We start from the raw sequence: 26,930 nt of genomic DNA, 5'->3' as shown, positions 1-26,930 counted from the left end.
GCTTTATTTAGGTGTAAATAAAACTACACATTAAGGTGCACAGCAATGTTGTGACGATTAAGAGTTGGATGAGCTAACATTCTTTTTCCTATCTCAGTAATAAATGATACCATATAGCCATGTTGGTTGGAATTTTTTTTTTTTTTTTTTTTGACTCAGTATGTTGGTTGGAAGTTATTCTAAAGTACAATAATACACAATGTGAGATCCACTATCACATAAATGTTGCAACAACGAACAAATCATAAATCCTTCCCACATAATGGATTGAAAAGTATATTAATTTTTCTCTCTCTCTCTCTCTCTTTTTTTTTTTTTGGCTAATTGAACTAATATGTTTCAATAATTTAATACCAACCTCTGTTTTCAATCCACATGCCCTAAAGCAGGAGGGATCAATTGGCTTTGGAAGTTCACTAATAATAACTACAGCTTCCATCACCTGTCCAGTACTCGTGTGCCTCTCTATGACTCCACTTCCAACCTTGAGATGCACCCTGAAAATTGTCAAAGAGAATCTGGTAAAGTGAAAAGACTTAATCTTTATTAAGGCTGCAAGCTACACACAAGTGATTGGATTTGTATACATCAAAGCAAGTATGGAAAAACTCTGCCTGTGGATTCAATAATTCCCTCAACACTTCTATTGTTGAAGGTGTTCCTTTTATTACAGGCAATCCTGAGCATGGATTAAAGGGGAAGGGTTGCTTTAGATAGTCGACAACAACCAATGTAAATCTTGTTGAATCAAACATCATGAAATCTAGACAAATGAGAAAACTGTTGGGGTCTAACCCTCTTAGCAATACACTGCTGTCATGACCCTAGGGTTTCAGCAGAGAATTAGGGCCAATTTTAGGAAGAATTAGGGCAGAATTTGAGAAAGAGGGGAAAACAGAAAGAGGCGGAAGGAACTGGGAGAACGAGAGGGAGAATAGGGTAAGATTCAGAGAGAATCCGAAGGGAGAAAGAGAGGAAGAGAAGCTGGGGAAGGAACAGACAGATCCGAGAGGGAGAGAGAGAAAGAGTTTGGAGAGAGGAAAACAGATGTTTCTAATTGATATTTCTGGATAATGCATATACAACAGCCCAAGTAGCTTTATATAGCTACTTCACCAGCTTAACAGAAAATACAAGAAGCAAAATAACTACCACTAACAACTTAACAGAATTAACTACCCTTCCTGAGGGATAACCTACTACACTCAACCCTACCGTAAGCTATTATACATCCTAGGGTCCTGACAACTAGATTGCCTGAGTGTAGTGAAAAATAAGCAAAGACCGCTACAATGGCACCTGGATGTAACATCAAATATGAAATGATTCTCACATTTTCATGAATGGATGCAAGTAAAAAAGTTACTCTAAGATCATAGATTGAGAACTAGATTATGAAATATCATGACTTTGACAAGAAAATCTACAGAAGTGGTAGACATGATGACTAGGAGAAACATTAACATTCTTGAAGAAATGGTTAAAATGTTAACTTTGGATGTAAACTTTGTACTTAGTAAAAGATTATGCAAGGAATAGAGTGGGGATTATTATGGATAAGACGTTAAAGGATAGGGTAGTAGTTGTGAAGAGAATAGGAGACAGGATTACTGTAGCTAAAGTCATTCTAGTATAAGACCAGATTTTGGAAGGATTTAGAAAGGTTGATGCAGCAAATACATAGAGGAGAGATGATTATTGTAGTCTGGTATGGAGGTGACTTAATTGGTCATGTGGGTAGAAAAGGGAGAGGGTACAGGGAGGTAAATGGAGGCACATGGAGGCTATGGATTTGGAGAAAGAAATGATGGAGGCAAAGCTATTTCGGATTTTGCTATAGCTAATACTTTGTTTAAGAAATGGGATGAAGATTTGGTCACATATTTGGCTTATCACCTATTCAAATAGACTATTGTCTTATAAGACAAGAGGGCGGCTTATGTAAGGATTGTGAGTTACACCAAGAGAATGTATAACCACTCGACATAGGCTTATGATCCTTAATGCCCATATCAAAAATGAGGGAAAAGGTATTCAAAACGAAGCCCAATAATATGATGGTGGGGTTTAAAAGGTGAAAAACAAGCTATTTTCAAGGAAAAGTATGTGGCAGAAGAGTTTGGATAGTACAAGGAGAGTATAACCAAATGTGAATCGAGATGCCTACTCCCACTCACAACACACAAAAATTGTTTTAGGAAAGTTGAAGGAGAAAACTCCAAATCAAAAAGAGTCCTAGTGGTGGAATGAAGAGGTACAAGGACAAATCAAAACTAAGAGATCTCGCTACAAGACTTTACTTACAATGCTATAATGAAGAAAATTTGAAGAGGTATATTTAAAAAACAATAATGCAATTAACGAAGCAAAGTCAAAATTTTATGAAAATTTATACTAACAGTTTGACACAAAAGAGGGGAAAATATATATATAAATAAAATATAAACCAAAAGGGAAAAAAAAAAGGATTTGAGTCAAGTGAAATGCATAAAAGATGAAAATCAAAAGGTACTAGTAACTAAGTGGGCATAATAAGAGATGGAAGGAGTATTTTCTGAAGCTATTTAATGAAGGGGAAGAGTATACATATTTTTCTAAATGAGATTAAGCAAGCATGGGAAAAGATCAAGAATAGGAAAGCAGTTAGACAGGATAGTATCTCGATAGAAGCAAGAAATGGATGGGAAATGGGGCTTTTTTTGGTTAATGAATTTATTTAATGTGATCCTTAAATCAAAAAAGGACGGGTGGAGAAAGAGCACACTAGTGACTATTTATAAAAATAAAGGAGATATTTAAAGCTATGAAAATTATAAAGGGATCTAGTTAATAAGACAAAATATTAGGAGAGGGTACTTAAGTAAAGGTTAAGGAGAGAAAGTAAGGTCTTTGAAAACTAATTTGGTTTTATTGGCAGGTCCAAAGACACTTAATGGGAATTACTAAGATAAATAAAACCATTTGCATATAGTATTTATAGATATGGGAAAACCCTAAGACAACGTACCTAGGGAAGTCTTGAGGAAGGTGTTTTAGAAGAAAGGAGTACAAATTGCTTATATACAAGTTCTTACAGACATGTATCATCAAGCAAAAAACATGCGTTAGGACTTGTGGAGAAAATACTGAGGCTTTCCAAATTATAATTGGATTACACCAAGGATTTTCATTGAGCTCTTACCTTTTTGCTCTTGTTATGGATGAATTTACAAAATACATCCAAGAAGAAGTTCCTTGGTGTATGTTTTTTGCAACTCATATTGTCTTGATAAATGATACACAAAAAGGCACAAATAATAAACTTGAATCATGGAGAAACACCTTAGAAGACAAAGGTTTTAAACTAAGTAGATCAAAAATAGATATGTGAAATGTAGGTTCAGTAACAAATATAAGTGTGAATGATATTGTTGTGAAACTGATAGGTGCCCAGATAGAAAATCCAAACAATAATCAAGTATCAATAGCTATCAGGAATTCTAGCCGATAACAAGAACCACCCAGGGCATTTGAGAGGCCCTCTCTCTCTTCCTTCCACCTACTTATACCTCTCATCACCTCCTTTCTAACTGAATTCCCCTGCACATGCTGATTATTCCCTCAACATGTGGATTACAATTCTACCCCTCTCACGCGCACATGCTAGTTGTTACACCTACATGTCCTGACCCTTTATTCTAATCTTCATGCATGCTGCTACTTGTAACGTCTTTGGTAGGTCTGGTACACCGGCAGCCTATCATTACTCCCCTCCCGCACTTTCACCTTGTCCTTAAGGTGAAAAGTTGGAAATTGTTGCTAAATCATGTTGTAGGGCTCCCAAGTTGCCTCTAGTGGTGGTAGACCCTTCCATTGTACCAAGATATCCAGCCCACGCAAGTTAGAACCCCTTCCAGGCCAAACTCCCAGCACCGCTTCTGGTTCAACCTTCATCTCTAAGTCTGCATTCAGCTGGTGGGGAATCTCCACTCTTGCTCCCACCTCTCCTTTGGCCTCTCTTAGCTGTGACACATGAAAAACAAGGTGAACATGGCAATGTGCCGGTAGCACCAATTTATAAGCCATTGGCCCCACCCTTTGCTCAATTGCAAATGGCCCATAGAACCTAGGAGCTAACTTCTCATTAGGGTGGGCAGCTAGGGTCTTCCTTCGGTAGGGCCATTTTTTCAAATAGACAAAGTCACCCATAGTAAACTACACATCCCTTCTTTTCCGGTCAGCCCCCCTTTTCATGATGGCTTGAGCTCTCGCCAGTTGGTCCTTGAGTTCTTCCAACGCTTGATCCCGCTCCATCAGTTGTTATTCTACTACAGACACGGGAGTAGTTCCCTTGTCAAATCTTATCAAGGTTGGCGGTTCCCTCCCATACACTGTTTGAAAAGGAGTTACCTTTGAAGTAGTTTGGTATGATGTGTTATACCACAATTCAGCCCATGGCATCCATACATACCATCCCATAGGTCTTGCTGATGCAAAACAACGCAAGTACGTCTCTAGGGTCATATTGAGGACCTCTGTTTGCTCGTCCGTTTGGGGGTGGTAAGTCGTGCTACGATTAAGTTTAGTACCTTGAAGTCGAAACAACTCCTCCCAGAAACAACTCATGAATACATTGTCTCTATCCAAAACAATAGACCGGGGCATGCCGTGAAGCCTCACTATCACTTTGATGAAAATCCCAACCACTACTCCTGCTGTGAACGGATGTTTGAGACCAATAAAATGGCCATATTTGCTGAGTCTGTCCACCACCACAAGTACATAATTCATATGGCCTGACCTTGGTAAACCCTCAATAAAATCCATGGCTATATCATCCCAAATCTGACTGGGAATAGGAAGAGGTTGTAGAAGACCCTCCGGCGTTAAAGTTTCATACTTGTTTTGCTGGCAAACATCACAATTTCTCACATATTGGCGTATGTCACGCTTCATCCCCGCCCAATACACACTCGCTGCAATTCATTTATAAGTTTTCAAGAACTCTGAATGACCTCCTACACTTCCGTCGTGCCCCTCATGGAGTAATAATGGAATTAGGGAAGAACTCTTAGGCAGGAACAATCGCCCTTTGTAAAGGAGCTGGTCACCCACTAGCTGGAAATCGGATTGGGAAGTCGGATCCTGCTGTAACTCCCTTATAATTCCTTATAAGTAGGCGTCTTTCTCCACCTCTCGGGCCAGCAAGTCTAGTTGAACCACCTTTGGAACCGTTAGAGCTAATAGGGTTCCCAGGTGACTGATTCTCGAAAGGCTATCCACTGCCTTATTTTCTAACCCAGGGTGGTAGTGTATCTCAAAGTGAAATCCCATCAACTTCATCATCCATCTTTGATATTCCGGGCTCACCATTTGCTGCTCCAATAAAAACTTCAAGCTTTTCTGATCTGTCCTTACAATGAACTTTCTTCCCAAGAGGTAATGCCTCCACTTTTGAACTGCAAACACCATGGTCATCAGCTCCCTTTCGTAAACCAATTTTTTTCTCTCCCACGGCTTAAGAGCGTGGTTGAAGTATGCAACCGGCTTGTGATTTTGCATCAACACTACGCCCAACCCCTGCCTTGAAGCATCAAACTCAATGATAAATGGATGATCGAAATCTGGTAGTGCTAGAACCGGAAGTGACACCATCGCTGTCTTGAGCTGCTGGAAGGCTCGCTCAGCTTCCCCATCCCAGAAAAAATTATTCTTCCTTAGTCTCTCCTTGAGGGGCCATGCCATCTTGCCATAATCTCTTACGAACCTCCAATAGTACCCTGTGAGACCGAGGAATCCCCTCAATTCCTTCAATGATGTGGGTGTGGGCCAATCCACCATGGCTTGCACCTTATAGTGATCAGCTGACACGCCTTGCTGGGAGATGACGTGGTCAAGATACTCAACTTCCAACTGCCTGAAGGAACATTTCTTCTTGTTTGCAAACAACTGATTTTCAGCCAGCACCTTCAAAACATAGCGCAAGTGTTGCACATGTTGTTATCTTGGCTGTAAATTAATATATCATCAAAAAATACTAACGCAAATCGTCTCAAATACTCCTTGAATACATCATTCATTAGGGATTAGAAGGTGGCCAATGCATTCATCAATCCGAAGGGTATGACGAGGAATTCATAATGGCCCTCGTGTGTTCAAAATGCAGTTTTTAGGCTTGTCCCCAGCCTTGACTTGAATCTGATGATAACCAGATTTGAGATCTAGCTTCGAAAAAACCTTAGCCCCATGTAATTCATCTAGCAGCTCGTCAATGATTGGGATTGGAAACTTGTCGGGGACTGTTACTTTGTTTAGGGCCCGGTAATCTACACAAAACCTCCACCCCCTGTCCTTCTTTTTAACAAGCAGCACCGGGCTGGAGTAGGGGCTGACACTTGGCTTTATAATTCCAGTTGCCAACATCTCACGTACCATCTTCTCGATCTTGTTTTTTTGAAGGTAAGGGTAGCGATAAGGCCGAACACTAATCGGAGGAGTGTCGGGTAGAAGGTTGATGGCATGGTCCTTGTTTCTGGTGGGTGGCAGTCCCTCCGGGTTGGCAAAAACCCCTTCGAACTCAGCCAATAATTCCTCTAAACTATAGGGCAATCCCACTTGCAATTCGTTGAACTCAGCAGCCACCTTTCCTATTTCCAACAGAACTCCCTCCCCACTTTCTTTAAACGCTTTCATCATAGCTTTTAGGGAGACTAATGTCTTACTTAAACTAGGGTCACCTTGCAAAGACACAGTCATTCCCCCCACCTGGAATTTCATGGTCAAATTCCTCTAATCCACACTCATTTTCCCCACTGATGCCAACCACTTCATGCCAAGAATGACATCAGAACTTCCTAACTCAAGTGAAAGGAAATCTTCCACTATTTGCAGGTTATCAAGGATCAGTTTCACCCCCTTGCAAATTCCCGCTCCTTGTATAGCCATCTCGGTTCCCATCATCACTCCATATCTAGCCGTTTCTGTCCTAGGCAAACTCAAACGTTGCACCAACTTGGACGCTATGAAGTTGTGAGTTGCTCCTCCATCCACAAGAACTACTACTGGCTGCCCTTCTATGAGTCCCCTTAGCTTCATCGTTTGTGGTATAGTCAATCCCACAACCGAGAATTCATGGATAACTCGACCACTTCCCCCCCATATCCCAACTCTTCATATCCCCCTTGCACTGTTTCTTCCTCTCCTACTGCCTTATCTATCTCTTCGTCATAGATCATCGAAACTTGGAGCTCCTTGTTTTTACACCTATGGCCTATCGAATATTTTTCATCACAGCGGAAGCAAAGGCCCTTCTCTCGCTTGGCCTTCCACTTAGCCTCAATGAGCCGCTTAAAAGGGAAGCTACCACCATTTCTAGCGGTGTGAAACCGGGGTCCCGATTGGGTCGCGAACTTTTGGGAGGAACCCAAACTCTTCGCTAGTACTGGGGACATCTGACTAGTGACCGTTGGTGCTATAGAACACCTGCTCTTGGGTGGTCCAGTTGCCCGATGGCAATTCTGAAGAGCCGCGTTCTTGCCCTCAATATTTTGAGCCACCACCATGATCCGATCGAGCCCCTGTGATTGTAGCACTGTGATCTCAGCTCTTATCTTCGGTTTGAGGCCGTTTAGGAATTGGCCTTCCAAAAACGTCTCAGGAACATCAAGCATAGTTGTGGCCAACATCTCAAATAACAACCGATACTCCTTAACAGTCCCCTCCAGCCGAAGAGCCAAGAAGCGCTCCTCCAACGACCCCTCTTGAGTGGGGCGAAACTTGCCCAGAATTCCTTGCTTCAAGCCTTCCTAACTCCAAATTCCTCTTTGCTTTGTCTCCCATTGGAACCAAGACAGAGCCGCGGTTTCGAAACATAGTGCGACGGACTCTATCTTCTCCTCTTCCGTTAGTTGATTGACCACAAATTACCTCTTGGCTTGAAAAATCCATTCATTTGGATTTTCTCCTTCGAAAATGGGCATCTCCAATCTCCTCCCCCGTATGTCTGATCGATACCCACCCCTGACTCCTCCTTCCAAGTCGCAACCTCCCACCACCCCAGGGGTTACTTTGGAATCCTTGGTGAATTACAAAGGTCCTTCTTGCTCCTTAGACTTGCTCTTCCTCTCCCACTCCTGCTCGTCCCACTTCGTTCGCATGAAAGCGAATTGTTCGAGCATCACTGCCACATTTCGTTCCATTGCCTGGATATCGCCTCGAATGTCTTTGACTCCCCTTTGCATGCCCTCCATCTTCGACTCCAATTCACCCACTCTCTCTATTAAGTTCACCATCAGGATCAGACGACTCTGATACCAAATTGATAGGTTCCCAGATAGAAAATCCAAACAATAATCAAGTATCAATAGCTATCAGGAATTCCAACCGATAACAAGAACCACCCAGGGCGTTCGAAAGGCCCTCTCTCTCCAGAATTCTCTTTACCCAGAAAACTGATGCCCTCTCTCTCTTCCTTCCACCTACTTATAACTCTCCTCACCTCCTTTCTAATTGAATTCCCTTGCACATGTTGATTATTCCCTCAGGAAGTGGATTACAATTCTACCCCTCTCACGCGCACATGCTGGTTGTTACACCTCCGTGCTGACCCTTTATTCTAATCTTCATGCATGTTACTACTTGTAATGTCTTTGGTAGGTCCAGTGCACCGGCAGCTTATCAGAAACATGAACATCAAGTTATTCCCCCCCAAAAAAAATTGATTTTGATATCTTGGATCAACTGTACAAAAAGAATGGAAGATTACAAGGATGTTACTCATAAAATAAAGGCAGGATGGCTATAAGTGGAGAAATGCGTTTAGCATTTTATTATGTAATCATAAAATTCCTTTGAAACTAAAAGGGAAGTTTTATCTAATGGCTATAAGACTATCTTTGTTGTATAACTCAGAATGTTAGCAAGGAAGAATTAGCATGTACAAAGTATGAGGGTAACTGAGATGAAAATGTTATATAGATTTGAAGCCATACAAGAAAAGACAACATAAGGAACGAGAGCATGTATAATAAGGTCAAAGTGGTGCCTACTAAAGATAAGGTGAAGGTGTCACGATTAGGATGATTTGAACATGTGAGAAGAAAACTGATAGAAACACTTATGAGCCTCATGAATGAAATGGAGGAAATTTGTAACAAAAGAGAGAATGAAAGATTAAAAAAAAACTTGGTGGGAAACCCTCAGACATCAATTGATATGACCATGGATAGAACTAATTAGAGATCTAAAATTTATGTAGCCAACCCACCTATTGGGAGCTTGTATTTTTTTTTTTTTTTGGTTGGTAAAGTAAGCACGTCTATTGATAAACTCTTGCATATAATCAAGTTCATTTGGTATGAGCAAAATGGTTGCAAAAGAACCTATAGTGAAAGACATTAAGTGAAATTTGGAAGAAAGAATTTTCAAGGAGAGGAAATCTTCAATCTATTCTATTAGGGGAATGAATCAAGCGATAAAGAAAACTTGAAACAAAATCACACACAAAAAGGATAGAATTTATGTGGTTAGACAAAGAATGCCTATGTCCACGACAACACTAGGTGTTTTTTCACTATTTGAGAATGTTGCTATTACAAAGACTAGGGCAAAAATAGAACTCCTAATTCGAGCCTATTTAGGTTTCGAGGGACTCCACCCCCAAGCCCCCATACTGACTCTGAGTAGGTGTCATAAATCAAATCAAGCTCCACATCTCCAACATATTCAACATCAATAAAAACTGTTTTCTGATTTATTTGAGATTACACTTATCCATATAAGTAACTAACAGTTAAAATTTTTAAATCTAACTTCCAAAATTCAAATAAAACCCAAATCCTAATATGAAACATTAAACTTTAATAATTCTAATTTCTCATCATGTAGCAGCTCTAAACAATCAAAAATTTCTCTAAGTAACCATAATTATCCCTAGAACAGCCTAAGTATTGTGATCTTGATGAAGTATTACTGAAATATATTGTATACTTTTTGAACAAGGAGGTGAACACCTGGTAAATACAAAACACCATATATTAACACCAAAGTTTCTATAAAATACAATTGAGTAAATACAATGGGAAGATATAGTGGAATTGGATCAATAGCAAAACTGATCCCATGTAAAATATAATGGTCTGAAAAGTGCAAAAGGTTGAGAGACATATTTTTGGATAAATATGAATCAGAGCACCTTCAAACTTCTTTGGAAGAAATCAGCTAGCAGTTGCATAGAGCACCATGATTAAATCCATAAAGCAAGTCAAGTGAAGTTACTAGAAGCTGGTAAAAACTTCACTTGGCAATTGGCACTCACCCACTGGAGAAGCAAGAGTGGCAAATATCTTTTAAGCTGTTTCCATGCTTGAAAACGTAATTCTCAAAGCCTGATCTCAGATGTTCAATGCTTGACGAAGTAGTTGTTAAAGCAATGCATTCATTTGCTGGAATGAGATTGCCACATTGTGATCCAGCAACATCACCACATTCAATTACCAAATCAATTGCAACATTCTGGACAAAAATCAATGATCAGCGGAAGCCTATATAACAATAATATCAATAAGTCAAAGCTTGAAAATCAGCGTAATTTGTAATTTTCAAATTTTAAACTTTTACAGATTGGCTCCTAGAAACAACCAGTCATTAGAAAATGTGATGTATTCATCTGAACCTAATGGGTAATATAACTGGTCTGCAAAGACCCTCTCAGGTGCAGTTGGTAAGCTCCAAACTGTTCTCTTGTCATTTGATTTTCATGTCTAGACAACACGAGTAAAAGGATTAAAATTTGTCCTGTTACAGAAGCAAAACAGCATCCTGCTCCATAAGGAGCAAGCAAAGGAAGATTTATGGAGGGGCCAACCTATTTATCAGAAGACCGCATGCAAAGGTAGGACCTACTTGGTGTTGCTCCAGGTCCATAGAATTTTATGAGAAGTTAAAATTGGAGATAACTAGTGTCATGTCATGTTAATATTGTAACAGGTTCTCGCCATATTTGGGAGAATCCTGGAGAAGTCGCCTATTGGAGACGAAGTGGATATTTGGTGGAACCTTAGGCTGCAGACTGACATCTAGACATATATGATAACAATGGCTGCAGGGTGGCTCACTACATGGTTTGCTTAAACCGGATACATACACTGTGGAGAAGTAAAATGCACTGCACGATCATGATTCCTAAGCAACCCACCAGTCCTACTTTCATTTCTGCACCCCTAGTTTGAGTATTAGGAGGGAATGAAATCACTAAAACTGAAGTTAGTGATAGAGAGAAGTCACAAAATAGGATTCCAAGTAGTATTCTCAGTTTTTATGAGCAGAACTAAATGTCAATCAAACAAAAAAAAATTAATAAAGATGATGGGGTGCCTGCATTCTGTAAAAGCCTCAGACCTACTGCCGCCCCCCACAAAAATAAAATAAATAAAAGCAGCATTAAAAGCTGTAAGTTGAACTTACAGGCATCTTTAAAATGAGCATCTGCATAACAATTGCAAGAGAGAAATGAGAATAAGTACAATATGTAGTGAGAGAAATCAGAAATAGCCTTTTGGAAAGTGGAGGAAAAAAAGCTTGAACCCTAAAAATGATGAAGCAGAGTACCTTTCCAACAAAGTCGGTGAGCATTGCAATTAAGCCATCCACCTTTCCAGATACTGACAGACTAACTTCAGTTCCACTGGGAGAAAATAATTAAGCAATTGGCTAAGTAATTTACAAATGAGCAAGAAAGAAGTGGGGCAAGTTGCATACCTGAATTTTGCACCGGTCTTAGATACTGAAGGTAGCTTTTTCACCCTTTGTGCAGAAACAATTTCTTTTAGATTGAGATGATAGTAAAATATCTCATTATCACCAATACCTGTAGCATCAATGCATAAATCAGGGAACAAGGAAAATAGATAAAAACAGAGAAACTGGGATGCCAGGGGAAAAGAGAAGATGTGAATCATTGGTTTTCATCCACAAGTACTGTTTTATATGGTTAGTCAACTATTATACTACTATGTTGAGAACCATGATGAATAATCTGATTATTTGAAATAATTTGCTAATAATTTTTTCTCATTATGTTTTTTGCTACAATGTTGTTAATAATTTTTTCCCAATAAAGTACGACATGTGCTAAATCTGAGCATAACTAAGATAAGGTTGTCATGATGGATTTGAAGCAATAAAAGAAAATATAAATTAGAAATGAGGTTATTCTTAATTAGGTCAGGGTGGCTCCTATTGAAGATAAGATGCATGAGACATGATTAAAATGGTTTGGTCATGTGAAGAAGACTAATAAAGGCTCATATGAGGAAAGTAGATGAAATAGAACAAGTCTTTAGCAAAAGAAGTAGATAAAAAGCAAGAAAAACTTGGTGGAAGACTCTTAGGTATGATTTCAATTATAAAAGCCATGTAAAACATGAAGCCATAGATAGAAATAATTGGTTAGCTAGAATTCATGTGTTCGATCCCACATGGTATGATTAAGGCTTGATATGTTGTTTACATTTTTCTTCTTAAACGCGTGCTTGTTTAGGTTTGTGAATAGGGATGTGAATGGGTCCCCAATTAACCCCGTTTACGTACTTTTTTTAATAAATTTTCAAATAAGCATTATATCTACACCCTACTTTTATACTTGTTTTACTTGTAAATGGGGTTAGTTATTGTTGAATTATTAACCACTGTCAAGTCTCAGGAGAGAGACTTGAACTTGGGAACGTTTAAGAAGAGAGAGAGAGAGAGAAAGGAGAAAGAACAAAGAGAGAGAAATTGGAGAGAAAGAGAGAGAGAATTTAAAAAGGAAAGAATTCAATTCTCATTCAACTATGAATTCCCATCCTCCCATTTGAGCCTTTTATAGGTTTATTATCCCTGCGGTTACAACTTACCGAGGGAAACAACAAAGCCAATATGCGGTTGGCTCTCGCTTACATTTGAAAATTTAAAAGAAATTACAAGTAGGCCCATGGGGTCGTGACAATTCCCCCACCCTTAAAAACAATTCTTGTCTGAGTTTTAGAGTAGGCCCATAGCTTGGGGAAATTACTTCAGCAGCTCCGGCAAGTACTCCCAAGTGGTGTGGTCGGGCTGCAAGTGAGACCATCTAACCAGAACTTGGGTTAATGGTACAGTACCTTGGTAGATCACCCTTTTGTCGAGTATAGCTCTGGGCTCCAGGGTTTCCTCTAGGTCATCCTCCATGGCTGGCAACTGCTGGCTGGTGGAAGCCCCTTACTCAATGGACTTCTTGAGCAATAATACATGAAACATCGGGTGCACATTGACTCCTGTAGGAAACTTCAATTTGTAAGCCACCTTCCCCGCCTTTGACTCAATAGTATAAGGCCCGAAGTACTTGGGACTGAGTTTGGACATGGGTGCGGCAGTGAAGGGTGGTTGTAAGAACCTCTTCACCTTGAGGAACACCCTATCCCCCACCTCAAACACCCGATCACTCCTTTTGTCTGCCTCCTGCTTTATTCTATTATGTGCCGTCGACTCTCTCTTGAGGGTAGCTGTCATATCTTGCCTTTGCTACAGGTATTGTTCCATCGCTGCTAAGCTAGGAGTAGAGCTAGCTATAGCAGGTAGGATAAGGGGCATGTACCCAAAGACCGCTTCAAATGAACTCCTTTTGATAGCATTGTGATAGTATGAATTGTACCACCACTGGGCTAACGACAACCATTTGTTCTAGCTCTTGGGTTTTGTGAAACACATGCACCTGAGGTAAGCTTCCAAGCACTGGTTTACCCTCTCGGTTTGTCCATCTGACTGAGGGTGGTAAGCAGTAGATAAATGCAATCCCAAACCCAGCTTCTTAAATAGCTCTTGCCAGAAGTTACTGGTGAAGATCTTGTCCCTATACGATACAATCGATTTAGGCACACCATGTAGCCTCTCCACTGAGTCTAAGAACACCCTTGCTACCTCCTATACTAAAAATGGATGTGTGAGACTAATGAAATGCCCAAACTTAGTTAACCGGTCTACCACCACTAGGATCGCATCATTTCCCTCTAATTTGGGCAAGCTATCCACGAAATCCATTGAAATCCCTTCCCATGCTTGCTCTGGGATCTCTAAAGGCTGCAGTAGGCTAGGATAAGGCACCTGCTCATGCTTACATCTTTGACATGTTTCACAGGCCAGCACGAATTCAACTACATCTTTCTTCTATTTTGGCCAAAAAAATAGTTGCCCCACCTTGTGAAGGGTAGCCCTTATCCCTGAGTGCCCTCCTAGAGGTGAGCTATGGAGAGACTTTAGTATTCTCTCCTTCAATCCTTGGTCATCTCCCAATACTATCCTCCCTTGGAACCTGATTAACCCATTGGACAGAGAGTACACCCAGTTTTTGGTTGGTTGGGCAGCCAATTGGGGCAAAAAATCCTTCAGCCAAGCTGTCTAGTCATAGCTACGCTCCAGTCCTTTCACCTATTCAGGTACCACAATTGTAATGGCATGGAAGCTTCCCTTACTCCCCATATCTCCTTGTCTAGATAGGGCATCAGCCACTACATTCTCCTTGCCCTTGCGGTAAAGTATGGTACAATCCAACCCCATAAGTTTGGATACCCCCTTCCTCTGTAGCTGTGAGCCTGTGACTGTAACCTCTATTAAGATAGGAACCTCAAGCTTACGTGATCAGTCTTGCTCACAAAAGGGTTTCCCTCCAGCTAATGTCTCAATTTATCTACTGCTTTGAGCACTGCTAGCAGCTCTTTATCATACACATTCCACCCCAAATGTCCAGGAGCCAAAGCTTAGCTTAGGTATGCTATGGGTCTTCCCTCTTGCATCAGCACTGCCCTTATCCCCTCATCACATGTGTCAGTAAATGGCTTAGAAAAATCACAGGAGCCTGAGTCATGGCCTTCTTGAGGGCCAAGAAGGTTGCCTCTGCTTGGGGGTTCTAATGGAGGCCGTCGTTTTTGAGTAGATCCATCAGAGGCTTACTAACAATTCCATAATGCCCGATGAACTTCTGGTAATACCTTGTTAATCTCAAAAATCCCCTCAACTCCTTCATTGATTGAGGCCTAGGCCATTTCACCATGGTTGTGACCTTGCTAGGATCTGTCTTTACACCCCCACCTATGATTACATGCCCCAAATATCCCACCTCTGTTGAGCCAACTTGCTCATATTAATTAAGTTTTGATGATTAACAAAAAAAGAATTTTCAATATACAAAATATAGTATTTTTAGTGATTAACAAAAAGAGCATTTTTATTAAATATATTAATTATAGTATCGAATTATGTTTAATTAATTTATAAAATATTCTTTACAATATGTGTATTACCAAAAATATTATTTTCTATTAAAATATTTTTTATGTAATTTTTAGATTAATTTATAAAATATTTTTCATACTATATGTATTACCAAAAATATTATTTTCTATTAAAAATATATTTTTTAGATTAATTTATTAAACTTTTTTTCATAAGTGTATATACTTTCAAAAATGTTATTTTTCATTAAAATTATTTTTCAAAGCAATTCTAAAATGCATAAAAAATAATTTTGTGAAATTTGGACAAAAAAATCGATTTTTCACTATTGCTACAGTAATGCTACAGTGGCCCTCCAACGGTTAGAATTTTGACCGTTGCTACAATACACATTACCGTTGCTACAGTAATTTCCATAATGCTTATAAATAGCTCCAAATTCATTTTAGAGAGCATTCTTTACTCATATTGTCTATCCAAAGCACTTAAAAGCTCTCAAACTAATTTCCAAGCACTCGAAAGCTCTTAAAGATTCGTTGCACATCCATGAAGAGCTACAAGGCAAGAGGAGAAAAAGAGATCGCAAAGCCGAATCCGATCTTCTCCATTCAAACTGAGGTCACCGTTTATTTATTTATTCAAATATTTTTGCCTTGTATATTTTGTGCTTAATTGCTTATTTGTATCCAAGTGTGGACAATTATTTGTGAACAATTAAATTATCATTGTGGATTGTATAGGTTTCCTAGAATCGTTAAAATCTAGGCGAATCTAATTTCCAAGGTAAGCTAGGAAGAAAACCTTGGTGTTCGTGGTTTTCCTAGAACCCGTTGTAATCTAGGAGTGTATCTAGTTTCCAGTGTGAGATAGTGTGGAAACCTTGGTGAGATTAGTGGAACCCCAAGGGTGGTTGAGACATTGGGAGAGTGGAGTAGGTGTGTGTGGAGACACCGAACCACTATAAATTGTATATAGCCTCATTTATTTATTCTTGCTATATCTTGTGGCTTGCAATTTATTAATCTCAAAATCACATATACATAGTTACAAAATATTAATTTGTTTAAAATTAAATAACAAGAATTTAATTAAAAGAAAATAATTTATATATTCTTAAAGAAAATAATTAATCAATAACATTTATTAAAAAGGGAGAAAAATTTTAAACACTCAATTCGCCCCCCCTCTTGAGTGGCCATACCTTAAGGGACCAACAACCTCATCCTTCGCAACGATACACTTAGATAGCTTGACATACAATTGGTTGCATTTAAAGACTTCAAATGTGGTTCGAATATGGGCTATATGTTATTCCAAGGTTGGGCTGTAAATTAGAATATCATCAAAGAAGCCTAGGATAAATTTCTAGAGGTAAGGGGTGAAGATTTGGTTCATGGACCTGAAAAGTTGTTGGGGCATTTGTGAGTCCAAAAGGCGTGACCACAAACTCATACAAGCCATGGTGAGTCCTAAAGGCTATTTTGGGCATATCAGTAGGTTTCATTCGAATTTGGTGATACCTAGATTTGAGGTCTAGTTTAGAGAATATTTTGGCTCCAGCCAACTCATCCAATAGGTCATCAATTAGTGGGATAGGAAATTTATTCTTGATGGTATGAGAGTTGAGTTGAGTATAGTCAACACAAAACCTCCAAGAACCATTCTTCTTTTTCACAAGTAGAACAGGTGATGCAAAAGAGCTTTGGCTTGGTTGAATAAAAGAGGTGGCTAACATGGCAAAGATCTGTTTCTCAATTTTTGCCTTTTGTGTAGGTGAATAACGGTAGGCTCTCAAGTATACATGTGTGGTTTGTGGTTTAAAGGGTATAGCATAGTCCAAAGGTCTTGTGGGGGGTAGGGTATTTGGTTTAGTGAATAAGTCCTTAAATTCTTCCATTAGTAAGTTCAAGCTACCTAATGTATTTACCTGAAAGAGGCAAGGGTAGGTTTCTCCTCCTCCCCTATGTCAACCTTTTCCTCTGTTGATGTTTTCTCCTTTTCCACAGCATCTATTGAATATAACTGTGTGATATGTCCCCTTTTGTTCTTTAGTAACTTCTGCAATCGACTCCCCTTAATCAACTTGCATTCTCCCTATTCCAAGTTGCCCATCAGTGTTAATTTCCTTCCTTCGATATCCACTGTCACCTCCAACTTATTGAAATCAAATGTCAACGAGCTGACTGTTCTCATCTAGTCTACCCTAAGGAATATGTCACAGCCTCTAAGTTCCAAGACCCTCAGGTCAGCCTAAAACTCATAGCCTTGCATCATCCACTTAAAGTCCACACACTTATAGTGGCTATACATTTTGTACCCACTGGCCACGGTTACTGATAGAGGTGTAGTGTGGGTTATCTTGCACTTTAATTCATTAGTTGTTGCTTCATTTAGGAAGCTATGGGTGCTTCCACTGTTGATAAGCACCATGAGCTTCCTTTTCCCTATTTGCCCCCTTACCTTAATGATTTTTCCCGTTGGGCTTCCCTTGAGTGCATGGAAGAAAATTTCTCCCCCTTCTTGGCCCTGCTCTTTTTCAGTGACTTCACCTGCTTGCTTAACCTTCTTTTCCTCTTCTTCCTCCCCATTATCCTCTAACCCTTCCTCATCTTCATCCTCCCCTTCCATGTTAAGTAGGTAGGTGTCTCCTGAATTGATGCCCCTGGCTGTATTTTTCTCTGCACTTATAGCATAACCCCATCAACCTCCTTTGTTCCATCGTAGTATTCTTGTTAGCTCTTGCATTAGGCCCCCTTTATGGCCACTGGTGGCTATCATTGGCACTATGGCCTTGGAATTCCCTCCTATTTCGTGGCCTCCCATAGTGAAGGTCCTTGCTGCCAGCTTATTCCTCTTGAATATGGCCTCTAAACTAAGCTCCTGCAACCTGGCCTTCTCAGCTACCTTCTCACAGTAGCCAGCAACATCATCTTCACCATGGACCTAAGTTCGTCCTTAAGGTCGGTGATAAAACTCGAGATGAAGTATTAATCTGTAAAAGTGGGTTGAGCATTCCACATCAATGCCCCCAACTCCTCAAATTTCTCCTCATACTCTGTGATCGTTCCCTCTTGTTTAAGTTTGTTGAATTCCTCAATAACGTTGACCATGTTCCTTTCTCCAAATCCAACACACAATTCTTTTGCAAAATCAATCCACCTCACCCCCATGCCCCTAGATCTGGACCACCCTTGGTACCAGCAATCAGCCACATCATTAAGATATGTTGTAGCCAAGGTGATCCTCTGATTCTCAAGTATGTGATAGAATTGAAAATACCTCTCACACCTCTGGATCCACCATTGTGGTTTAGATCCCTTAAATAGAGGTATCTCTAGCCTCGGTATGGGTCCTTGGCTAGATCTATGGGAGTTCATTTCTCTTACTTGGTCACTCGCCTCTTCAAATTGTGAATTACTAGCCTTCGAAGCCCCTTGAGGCCTTGGGAGAATGCCTGGTCCCTACATTCCTGTCTTCGGAGCTGATTGGGGAGGGAATTCCAGTGGCAACTGAAATTGCGGAAGTGCGGATAGCATGTTAATCACGCTACCAATCCGTTGATCCATAGACTCCCTTTGTCTCGCCAGCTCTCTCAGAACTCCATCACGAGAAGCTGCCATATCCTTTCGCAGCTGCTCCCGAATTGATCGCATTTCTTCCTTACCCTGCATCACCACTTCTTGAGTTTGGGTGAGCCCGAACTCCATTGCCTCCATCATATTCTCCCACTGCTTCAATGTAGTGCCCTCTGCCATATTTCTAAGCTTCATCTGAATCAAGCTCTTGCCCAATTTTGCTCTGCCATTACCAGATCACAGCTGAGGATGACCAGCTCTGATACCAATTGTCAAGTCTCAGGAGAGAGACTTGAAATTGGGAAAGTTTAAGAAGAGAAAAAGGAGAAAGAATAGAAAGAGAGAGAGAGAGAGAAATTGGAGAGAAAGAGAGAGAATTTAAGAGGGAAAGAATTCAATTCTCATTCAACAATGAATTCCATCCTCCTGTTTGAGCCTTTTATAGGCTTATTATCCTTGTGGATACAACTTACCAAGGGAAACAACAATGCCAATACGCGGTTGGCTCTAGCTTACATTCGAAAATTTAAAAGAAATTACAAGTAGGCCCATGGGGTCGTGACAATCACCATCTAATCTAAAAGCTTAAGCTAATAGATAGAGAATTAACTTTATCTTTTATATTATAATTTTTTCTCAACATGCGCCCCCTCTCATGTGGCCAATCTTCACTGCATAATTGGTCCAAATATATGCAACTAATGAAATGTTGGATTAATGGTGAGGTTTGAACTCAATGCCTTTGCCTACTCTATACCATGCTGAATTGTTAACTACCATCTAATTTAAAAGCTTAAGCTGGTATGTAGGGGGTTAACTTTACCTTTACTAGGGATGTAACATGAGCTAAGCACATGAAAGTAAAAAAATGCACCTGACCATTGAAGTTTGGTTCTTTAGATTTTTTAAAGCAAAATTTATATTAAGAAGAGTTTGGGTGCAATCATAAAATTGGATCCAAGTTAAATTAGTGTAGCATGTGCTATGCACGTGAAAGTAAAAAAATACACTTGACCATTGAAGTTTGGTTCTTTAGATTTTTTAAAGCAAAAATTATATTAAGAAGAGTTTGGGTGCAATCATAAAATTGGATCCAAGTTAAATTATGTTGGTTATGGGTTCAAATCTTGTTTACTTAATTTTTGTTTTCTGAGCAAAATATACAAAAGGTATTTTGGGAATTCACTTTATTGACAAAGCATTATAACACCAAAATAAAGAGTTTGCTTTTATAATAGAATACATATTATAATTTTTACTCTCAACAATGGGGACCCATTTACATCCCTATTTGTGAATTCTTCAATGAGCAAGAAGATAAATTAGATGCATTGAATTATCATTACATTGAAAAGAAGCACAATGTCTAATTAAAAAAGAAAAGTAACTTTGCAGATGACCACTATCTATAACTAAAAATCACAAAGTTTCCTTATAGACCAAGGGACAGACTAAATATGGATAGCCACAGTTTGACTAAATTTTATTGAAGATGACAGTTTGATTAAATTGGGAAAAACCTCAGTGATGATATTTTATGCTAAATGGGTAATCCTTCTAGAAGTATTAAAAGTAAAATGATTTGAATATGGAGAACCACAATATGAGTTCCTCCAGCTTCATATTACCAGCCCCTTGGATTCACCAGGCTCAAGACCGTATGAACAGTGGCTGGTGCAGAAGCTAAAGTTAAAATGATATAACAAAAAGGGGTCAGAAAATGGTGACTTAATTAGTTCAATCAAAGCAACCTCCATAGTAGGCTATGGTGACTTCTCACAGGATCTATAGGCAGTAGAAATATTTCTGCATGCCCAGCAAAAAATCTTCACCATCACAATTTTGATTCCCTAATTTAACATGTTACCATTTAACCAACCTATGTTTTTTATTAGTTCCCTAGTTACTATGTTTCCTATGCTTTTTTGAATTGGACTCTAATGAAAATCTGGATTTCTGAAAGAAGTTTAACTTCTCCCCCCCCCCCCCCCCCCCCCCCAAAAAAAAAGAGAAAAACATTGCTAGAGTGGACCATTATTCAGACTATTCTGTTAATGTGCAGTGTTACTAAGAGAGGAAGAAGGGAAAAAATTGACATAATCAGTCAACCTTAACTCCAATTAGCAAAATCATGAACATCAGAAGTTCTTTACCTATATGAGTGATGAAGAATCACCAATATGTTACTATAATAAACACACATGATAAAATGCAGAAACCTTATGTTGTGCCTTACTCTGTTCCATGCAGATCAAACGTGTGTGACCTGACAACCATTACATGCCAAGGGACACATCAAATAATAAATTATATCTTTTACACACATGGATAAAAGTAGCTCACATTCTATACAATAGGAAATAAATATGATCTAGAAAGTCCTAAAATGTATATAGAATTTCTTTTCTCATAGTTTAGGAACTTAATATTCTTAAAATTTAAATGAGAACTAAGAAGTACAAATATACATTCATACTGTCTAATGTATGATTTTAAAACTATAATATGGTCCTAATTTGGTTCACTGATGGACAGGCTACATTCTGTAATGTACATGGTGTCCTGCAAGTGCCCAGTACATGTTTGCATGAGTGTCCCACATGCATTTGGAAGTGTCCAACAAGTGTCATGTGGCGCAATAATCTACTTGTCTTTCAGCAAAAGACACTCCTCAGTCTGAAAATTTTCAAGATAAATTTATGTCAACTCAATGAACAATGACACCAAAAATATTGAACTTACTGGTAGTTGTAAGAGAAAGCAATCCATCTGCAATGCATGGTAAAGCAAATGTCAAGAAGACCGTTGAAATAATTTCATGGTATTGTTTTGCATACAAATTGAATTCAGTTGGCATATAAAACATAGATACCTCATTAATACATCATCCAACCACATGTACACTGCCACGACTTGTTAAGCTGGAAAAGTTAAACTACTTTCCATGTCTACATGCTGCTTTGAAAATATTAAATGAAAATCTTTCTTTTGAAATAAGTTATAATGATAAAAGGAAGGCAAACCTGCAGAACAGCTTACCAATTAAATTACTTAGATATTCCAAGGTGAAGTTAGGGCCTATAGTGCATGAGAGGGAAAAATATGGAATGGAGGATCAATTATGTGAAACAATATTATCATTACTAGCAAATATTTCTGCCTTTCCATTGGCAGAGTGGTGGCATAAGGACCCCTACAGAAATGAATTTTGACTTTTGCTCATGTAAAGGCGGAAGTTACATGAAGCTAAGCTGCCAATGGATAACATGATTTGAAATGAGATAATATAAAATGATCTAATTTAATTAATGTTAAATTGGCATTGCAAACAATTCAAATGGACCTGGGGAAAGAGAGATGTATCATAGAGTTAACATCGCAGATGTAATTGTATTACTTGCAAAAGAAAAACCTAAGGTTTTGCTCAAATAATCAAGAAAAGTACATATGTAATTCTAAGAAAATGTGTCTTGAGAGGAAACCAAATAATTGAATTAAAACTTAGAAGAAAACAAAATGACTTGATTAATTTTGGTTCCAAACATCACATCCAAGCATGACACTGGTATGAATAACTGCAATTACCACTTGAACTAAAGTGTATTTAGGAATATTTAAAGGCCTAAGTGAAACTTCCAACTTGATTCATAGGGAAAGCAATCACTCACATGAACGATTTCAAGTTTTACAATAAGTTCAAAGATATAGGACATTAATTCTCTAAGAGGCTCAGATATAAGCTGCTCACAGTTCTCTTCACATTTTTTTAAGACAATCAAACAAACTACAACATTACTTTTTTAAGACAATCACATAATATAAATGTACCACATGTAGACGATAGACAATGTATTATTCCCTTCTTTACCCCATTTTTCATCTGAAGCAGGATTAATTGGGTATTTCAAGCACTGAAACTCCTCCAAGAGGCTTCCAACACCAGTATCTGCAACTGATCATAACAACACAAAATTATGTCATGTCACAAAAATTCATAATCACTGGATTACAACCCAGCTTTCAAGATTGTTAGTAAACTTAAATCCTAAGCCCAAACATTGAACCGACATTGCTCCTACAAAATCCTCTGATATAAACTTTGTCAGGGCAATATTTGCGCATAAAATAAACAACAAGAAGGAAAACTGGGAGAATTGTTAGATGGCGTTCAATACAAATATATATATATATATATAAATTTATACTTCTAGTTCTAGATAGAGAAAGAGATTATGCACACCACATTTCTCAATTGAAATATCTATTATGCATAGATAAGATACCGGAATTAGTAGAGACCTGCAGATAGATAGATGTCTACGCTAAAGATATCCATTCATAAATAGAACATAGATTGTATAAACAAAGCGAAACCGTTGGACCACTAGATAGACATGTACATACATAGACATGCACGTATATACATTTGAATGGACTGTTATAGACCTACAGATACGAGTATACATACCGTGTATCAATATAGCAATAGATTAGGCGGTATATTCAAATAGATGACAAATACATACATACAACATAGATAGAGAGTAGAGATCGTTGCCTGAGATTCGAACAACAGGAGGATCGGATGGCGGAGAGGATTTGAGAACAACTGATAATCTGCAGAGATCATCGGACATGCGACATCTTTGAATTGCTGAAAAAATTAACTGTGAAAATGTCAAAGAGGAGGGAGCATTGCAAGAAAACGGCAGCTGGTGAATGCGAAATTCTGCAATTCTGTAGAGACGAAGTTAGAGTTGTTAAAAGAATGATAGAAACTCACATGTTTACAGAGCCGCTGAACTGAAGAAACAACCATTGCGTTTGCGATTGCGCTCTGGAATAGACTGAGAGAGTTCCCGCCCGCGATAGCGTACCAAATGCCTAGCTTCTTGGATATATATCCTCTCAAAGTTGCTGGGACAAGAGCGCAAATTATACGTGTTTTGGTAAAGGAATGAAATGTGAGGTGGAAATTAAGCTTTGAGAGTGAAATTGGTTGATGTATAAAAAAATTAGGAAAATGGTAAATGTCATTTTTCACACTTTCTAATAATGTTTTAATTTAATAGAAAACTGGTAAACTCCATTGATTATGTTTGTTTGGTGCGAATTGGTTCACGAATGCACACATGGGCAGGTCAAGCGGGATCTTTAGCATGAAAATTATATTTTTAAAATAATACTTCTCGATACAGTACAATAAAATTATTAAAATACTCCTTTAATAAAGTCAATTTAATATCACCACGTATCTTAATTTTAAGTTAATAAAGAGATAGCATGTGTTATTTCCTCTAACTTATATTTAAATCTAAATGAATAATTCAAATCTAACTTTCAAATATCAATATAGAATAACTAGGAACATATATAAAATCTCAAATCCTGATTATCTCAACACTAACATAAAATATCTTATTTTTTTTAATTTGCATAAAAGAATAATCTCTATATATAAACTTATATAATTAAAAACTCTTTATTCTTTTTTTTTGAGTTTTATTACTGACTTAATATTACATATCATATTTTCATGCAAGTACAATATATAATGAATTAATTTTAAAGTACAATTCTTGATGTAATACTTAATAATCAGTTTTATTTTTTATTATCATTTTTAAAGCATAATTTTTTTATTTATCTTCGTATATTGTCATATTTATATTTTTTTATAAAATATAACAGTTTCTTTAATTAAAATCAGCTAATGTATCATAACGGTAATATAAGAGTAAGAATTATAAAAAAAAAAAAATGCGACTAACATAACTTTATTTTTAAACTATGACTAAGTTAATTTTATTTGTTAAACCTTTGAGTAATTTGATTAAAAATAACTCTAATGCCAAAAAGATTATAATATGAAAGAGAAGACAATTGATAAAAATAGAGAGTTATTAGCACAGCATTACTCTATTTTTAAACTATATGTGTTAAAAATGACCAAATAAAAAAGAATTGCTTATGAGCCATATAATTTTTTTCTACGGGCATTAATGTTAACATTAATTGAATTATTATTTATATATTTAATTACTAAATAAAATAAACAAAAATTGTATTAAGCAGTATTTCAATTATTTATTTAATTTCATAAAATGTGAAAACGAAATAAAGCCATCATATAACATGTTAAATTTTATTTTTTAATTAAAAATAAAAAAATAAAAAAATAAATTAAAACCAAAAATAAAAAAATTGAAAATCACGTCAAATAGCATGCAATTTTGATCAAAGTTTGTGGCCAATAATCCAAATTAATCCGAATAAGAATTTATCTATTAAATTGTTATTATTTTAGTTGATTAGGTTTGTGAAGTTACTTTGTTTATCTCAATTTTAAGTAGCACTATCTTGAGTTTTAATTAACTTAATTTATCTTATAAAATAAATTAAATCCATATAGAAATTTGTCTAGATTGGCCGTTACGCGGGGATTTTGGTTAGCAAAAACAATGGTGGAGAAGGGGTTGGAGGGGAAGTTGCCACATTTCAATTACCAAAATACCCTCAGCTCTCACATTCTACGGTTACGCGCCTTCCGGTGCTCTATATCGTACCATCTATCTCGTTGGACGACACGTAGGCTAATTTTGACCCAGTCCGTTGTCACGACGATGGGATGAAAGAAGCGTCCGAAGTCAGCCGTGCAGGGGTAGGTAATGAATGAAAATGAAGCTTTTTGCGATGCTTGGTTGATTGATGCTCTCTCTCTCTCTCTCTCTCTCTCTCACTTCGAACTGGCAGGTCCAAGCGCTAGCGAGAAGAATCTCTGAGCAGAATATATGCACATGCATATATATATATATATTGTGCACACACGTGTATAGCTAGACAGCGAGTTTGAGAACGAAGGTTGAAACAAGGGAGAGATCGAATAAGGTTTTGGAAAATCGCGAAGAAGTGATGGATAGTGGAATTCGAGGGCAACCGGAGGAGAGAGTTTCGGAGGTTGATCAGGTCTCGCACCTCGCCGTGGACATTGGAGGTGATCTTCGTATTTCTGCTAGTTCTTGTCCCTTGAATCTAATTTGAGTATTGGTTTATTGTTGTATGTGTTTTCAGCTATCTTGTTTAATTGCTCCGAAGTTGGACTTCGATTTGTGATTATTGAGTTGGAGTGCTTGTTGTTTGCTTGTGATAGATCATATTTCGCTGAGATGGGTGCTTCCCGTGAATCTATATGCTTGTTTTTTAATCAGAACGCTGTTATACAGTCGCCTGCCATTACTCCAGTTATTGATTTGCATCATATCCCATCCGGTGGAAAAATTGAAATTTAACTGTTTTACTTTGTGTTATGTTAAAAAAGAAATAAGCGATGGAAAGTGAAAATAGGAAAATATTATTCTTATAGAACTTCTCTATACATACCAGAAGGCTTGCACACGCAGAGTGGTGCCGCTAACCCATTCTATTCATGCCAAATTAAGAATAAACAGGTAAAAACAAATAATAAAGAAATCAAAATCACCAAATTGTGCCAAAAAAAAACTTTGTTGATGTGTTAAATTAACTAGTCCATATACTGTATGTTTTCTGTTGGGTGTGTACAAACCTTATTTAAACCTAAAAAATTGTATTTTCAACCAAAGAGTGCTTCTAGTATGGCTTTTATCTGAAAGTAGACGTGACACAAGGCACTGAAAAGAGAACATGGGACTAATATAATTTGAAATGGAAAAAAAGAAAGGACAAGTATACAAGGCATGATCTTAATTTGTTACCCCAACTTGGTTTGCCAATTTGGATGCTCATGCCTCCCATTTCACTCTAATGATATTGGAAAGATTTTATGAAGACCGTCCATTGATAATTTTGTGGATAGATGTGTAAGAGGCAAACTTGGGAAAGAAAGGTGGATAGTTGGAAAATGAAGCTTGCCAACTTTTCTTATAAGTTATGGCCTAAAGTTATGTTGTGGGCTCACTATTTCACCTTCAAGTCATGGAGTCCTGAAGTAAATTTGAATTATAATTAAGAGATTCCTTGAGAGAAATTTGTCCAAATAAAATGGTGAAATGCTTCAAATTTGAGGTGACTCAAAAAGAGTTCTCCCTTTATACAGTAGAATCAACATAGACCAAATGATGTGGCATTGGCTTTTTTGTAAAAAAATATTCT

At 37.9% G+C, this 26,930-nt stretch overlaps 2 protein-coding genes across 4 annotated transcripts in view; one reads left to right on the top strand and one right to left on the bottom strand.

Moving 5' to 3' along the window:
- Positions 1–23,753, bottom strand: part of LOC127797828 (type 2 DNA topoisomerase 6 subunit B-like) — a 28,693-nt gene extending 4,940 nt beyond the window's left edge. Inside the window, exons 1-9 of the mRNA XM_052330984.1 lie at positions 23,584–23,753; positions 23,359–23,467; positions 22,669–22,752; positions 21,543–21,569; positions 11,737–11,845; positions 11,587–11,662; positions 11,443–11,463; positions 10,295–10,491; positions 359–497 (exon numbers count right to left, since the gene is read on the bottom strand). Coding sequence (XP_052186944.1) covers positions 359–497; positions 10,295–10,491; positions 11,443–11,463; positions 11,587–11,662; positions 11,737–11,845; positions 21,543–21,569; positions 22,669–22,752; positions 23,359–23,467; positions 23,584–23,619 — 798 coding nt within the window. The 5' untranslated portion in view covers positions 23,620–23,753. The remainder of the gene's footprint in view (positions 1–358; positions 498–10,294; positions 10,492–11,442; positions 11,464–11,586; positions 11,663–11,736; positions 11,846–21,542; positions 21,570–22,668; positions 22,753–23,358; positions 23,468–23,583) is intronic.
- Positions 23,754–25,443: 1,690 nt separating this feature from the next.
- LOC127797245 (pantothenate kinase 1) overlaps positions 25,444–26,930 on the top strand; it is a 69,568-nt gene continuing 68,081 nt past the window's right edge. The window contains exons 1-2 of one of the 3 annotated variants that reach the window (XM_052329963.1): positions 25,444–25,461; positions 25,554–25,794. In XM_052329963.1, the coding sequence (XP_052185923.1) occupies positions 25,713–25,794 (82 nt within the window). In that variant the 5' untranslated portion in view covers positions 25,444–25,461; positions 25,554–25,712. Of the gene's footprint in view, positions 25,462–25,485; positions 25,795–26,930 lie in introns of those variants that run through there. The other 2 variants (XM_052329965.1, XM_052329964.1) reach the window with 2 other exon arrangements.

Source organism: Diospyros lotus, chromosome 3, assembly GCF_014633365.1.
Source record: "Diospyros lotus cultivar Yz01 chromosome 3, ASM1463336v1, whole genome shotgun sequence".
Taxonomy (NCBI): Eukaryota; Viridiplantae; Streptophyta; class Magnoliopsida; order Ericales; family Ebenaceae; genus Diospyros; species Diospyros lotus.
This window is presented reverse-complemented; position numbering and strand designations above follow the sequence as displayed.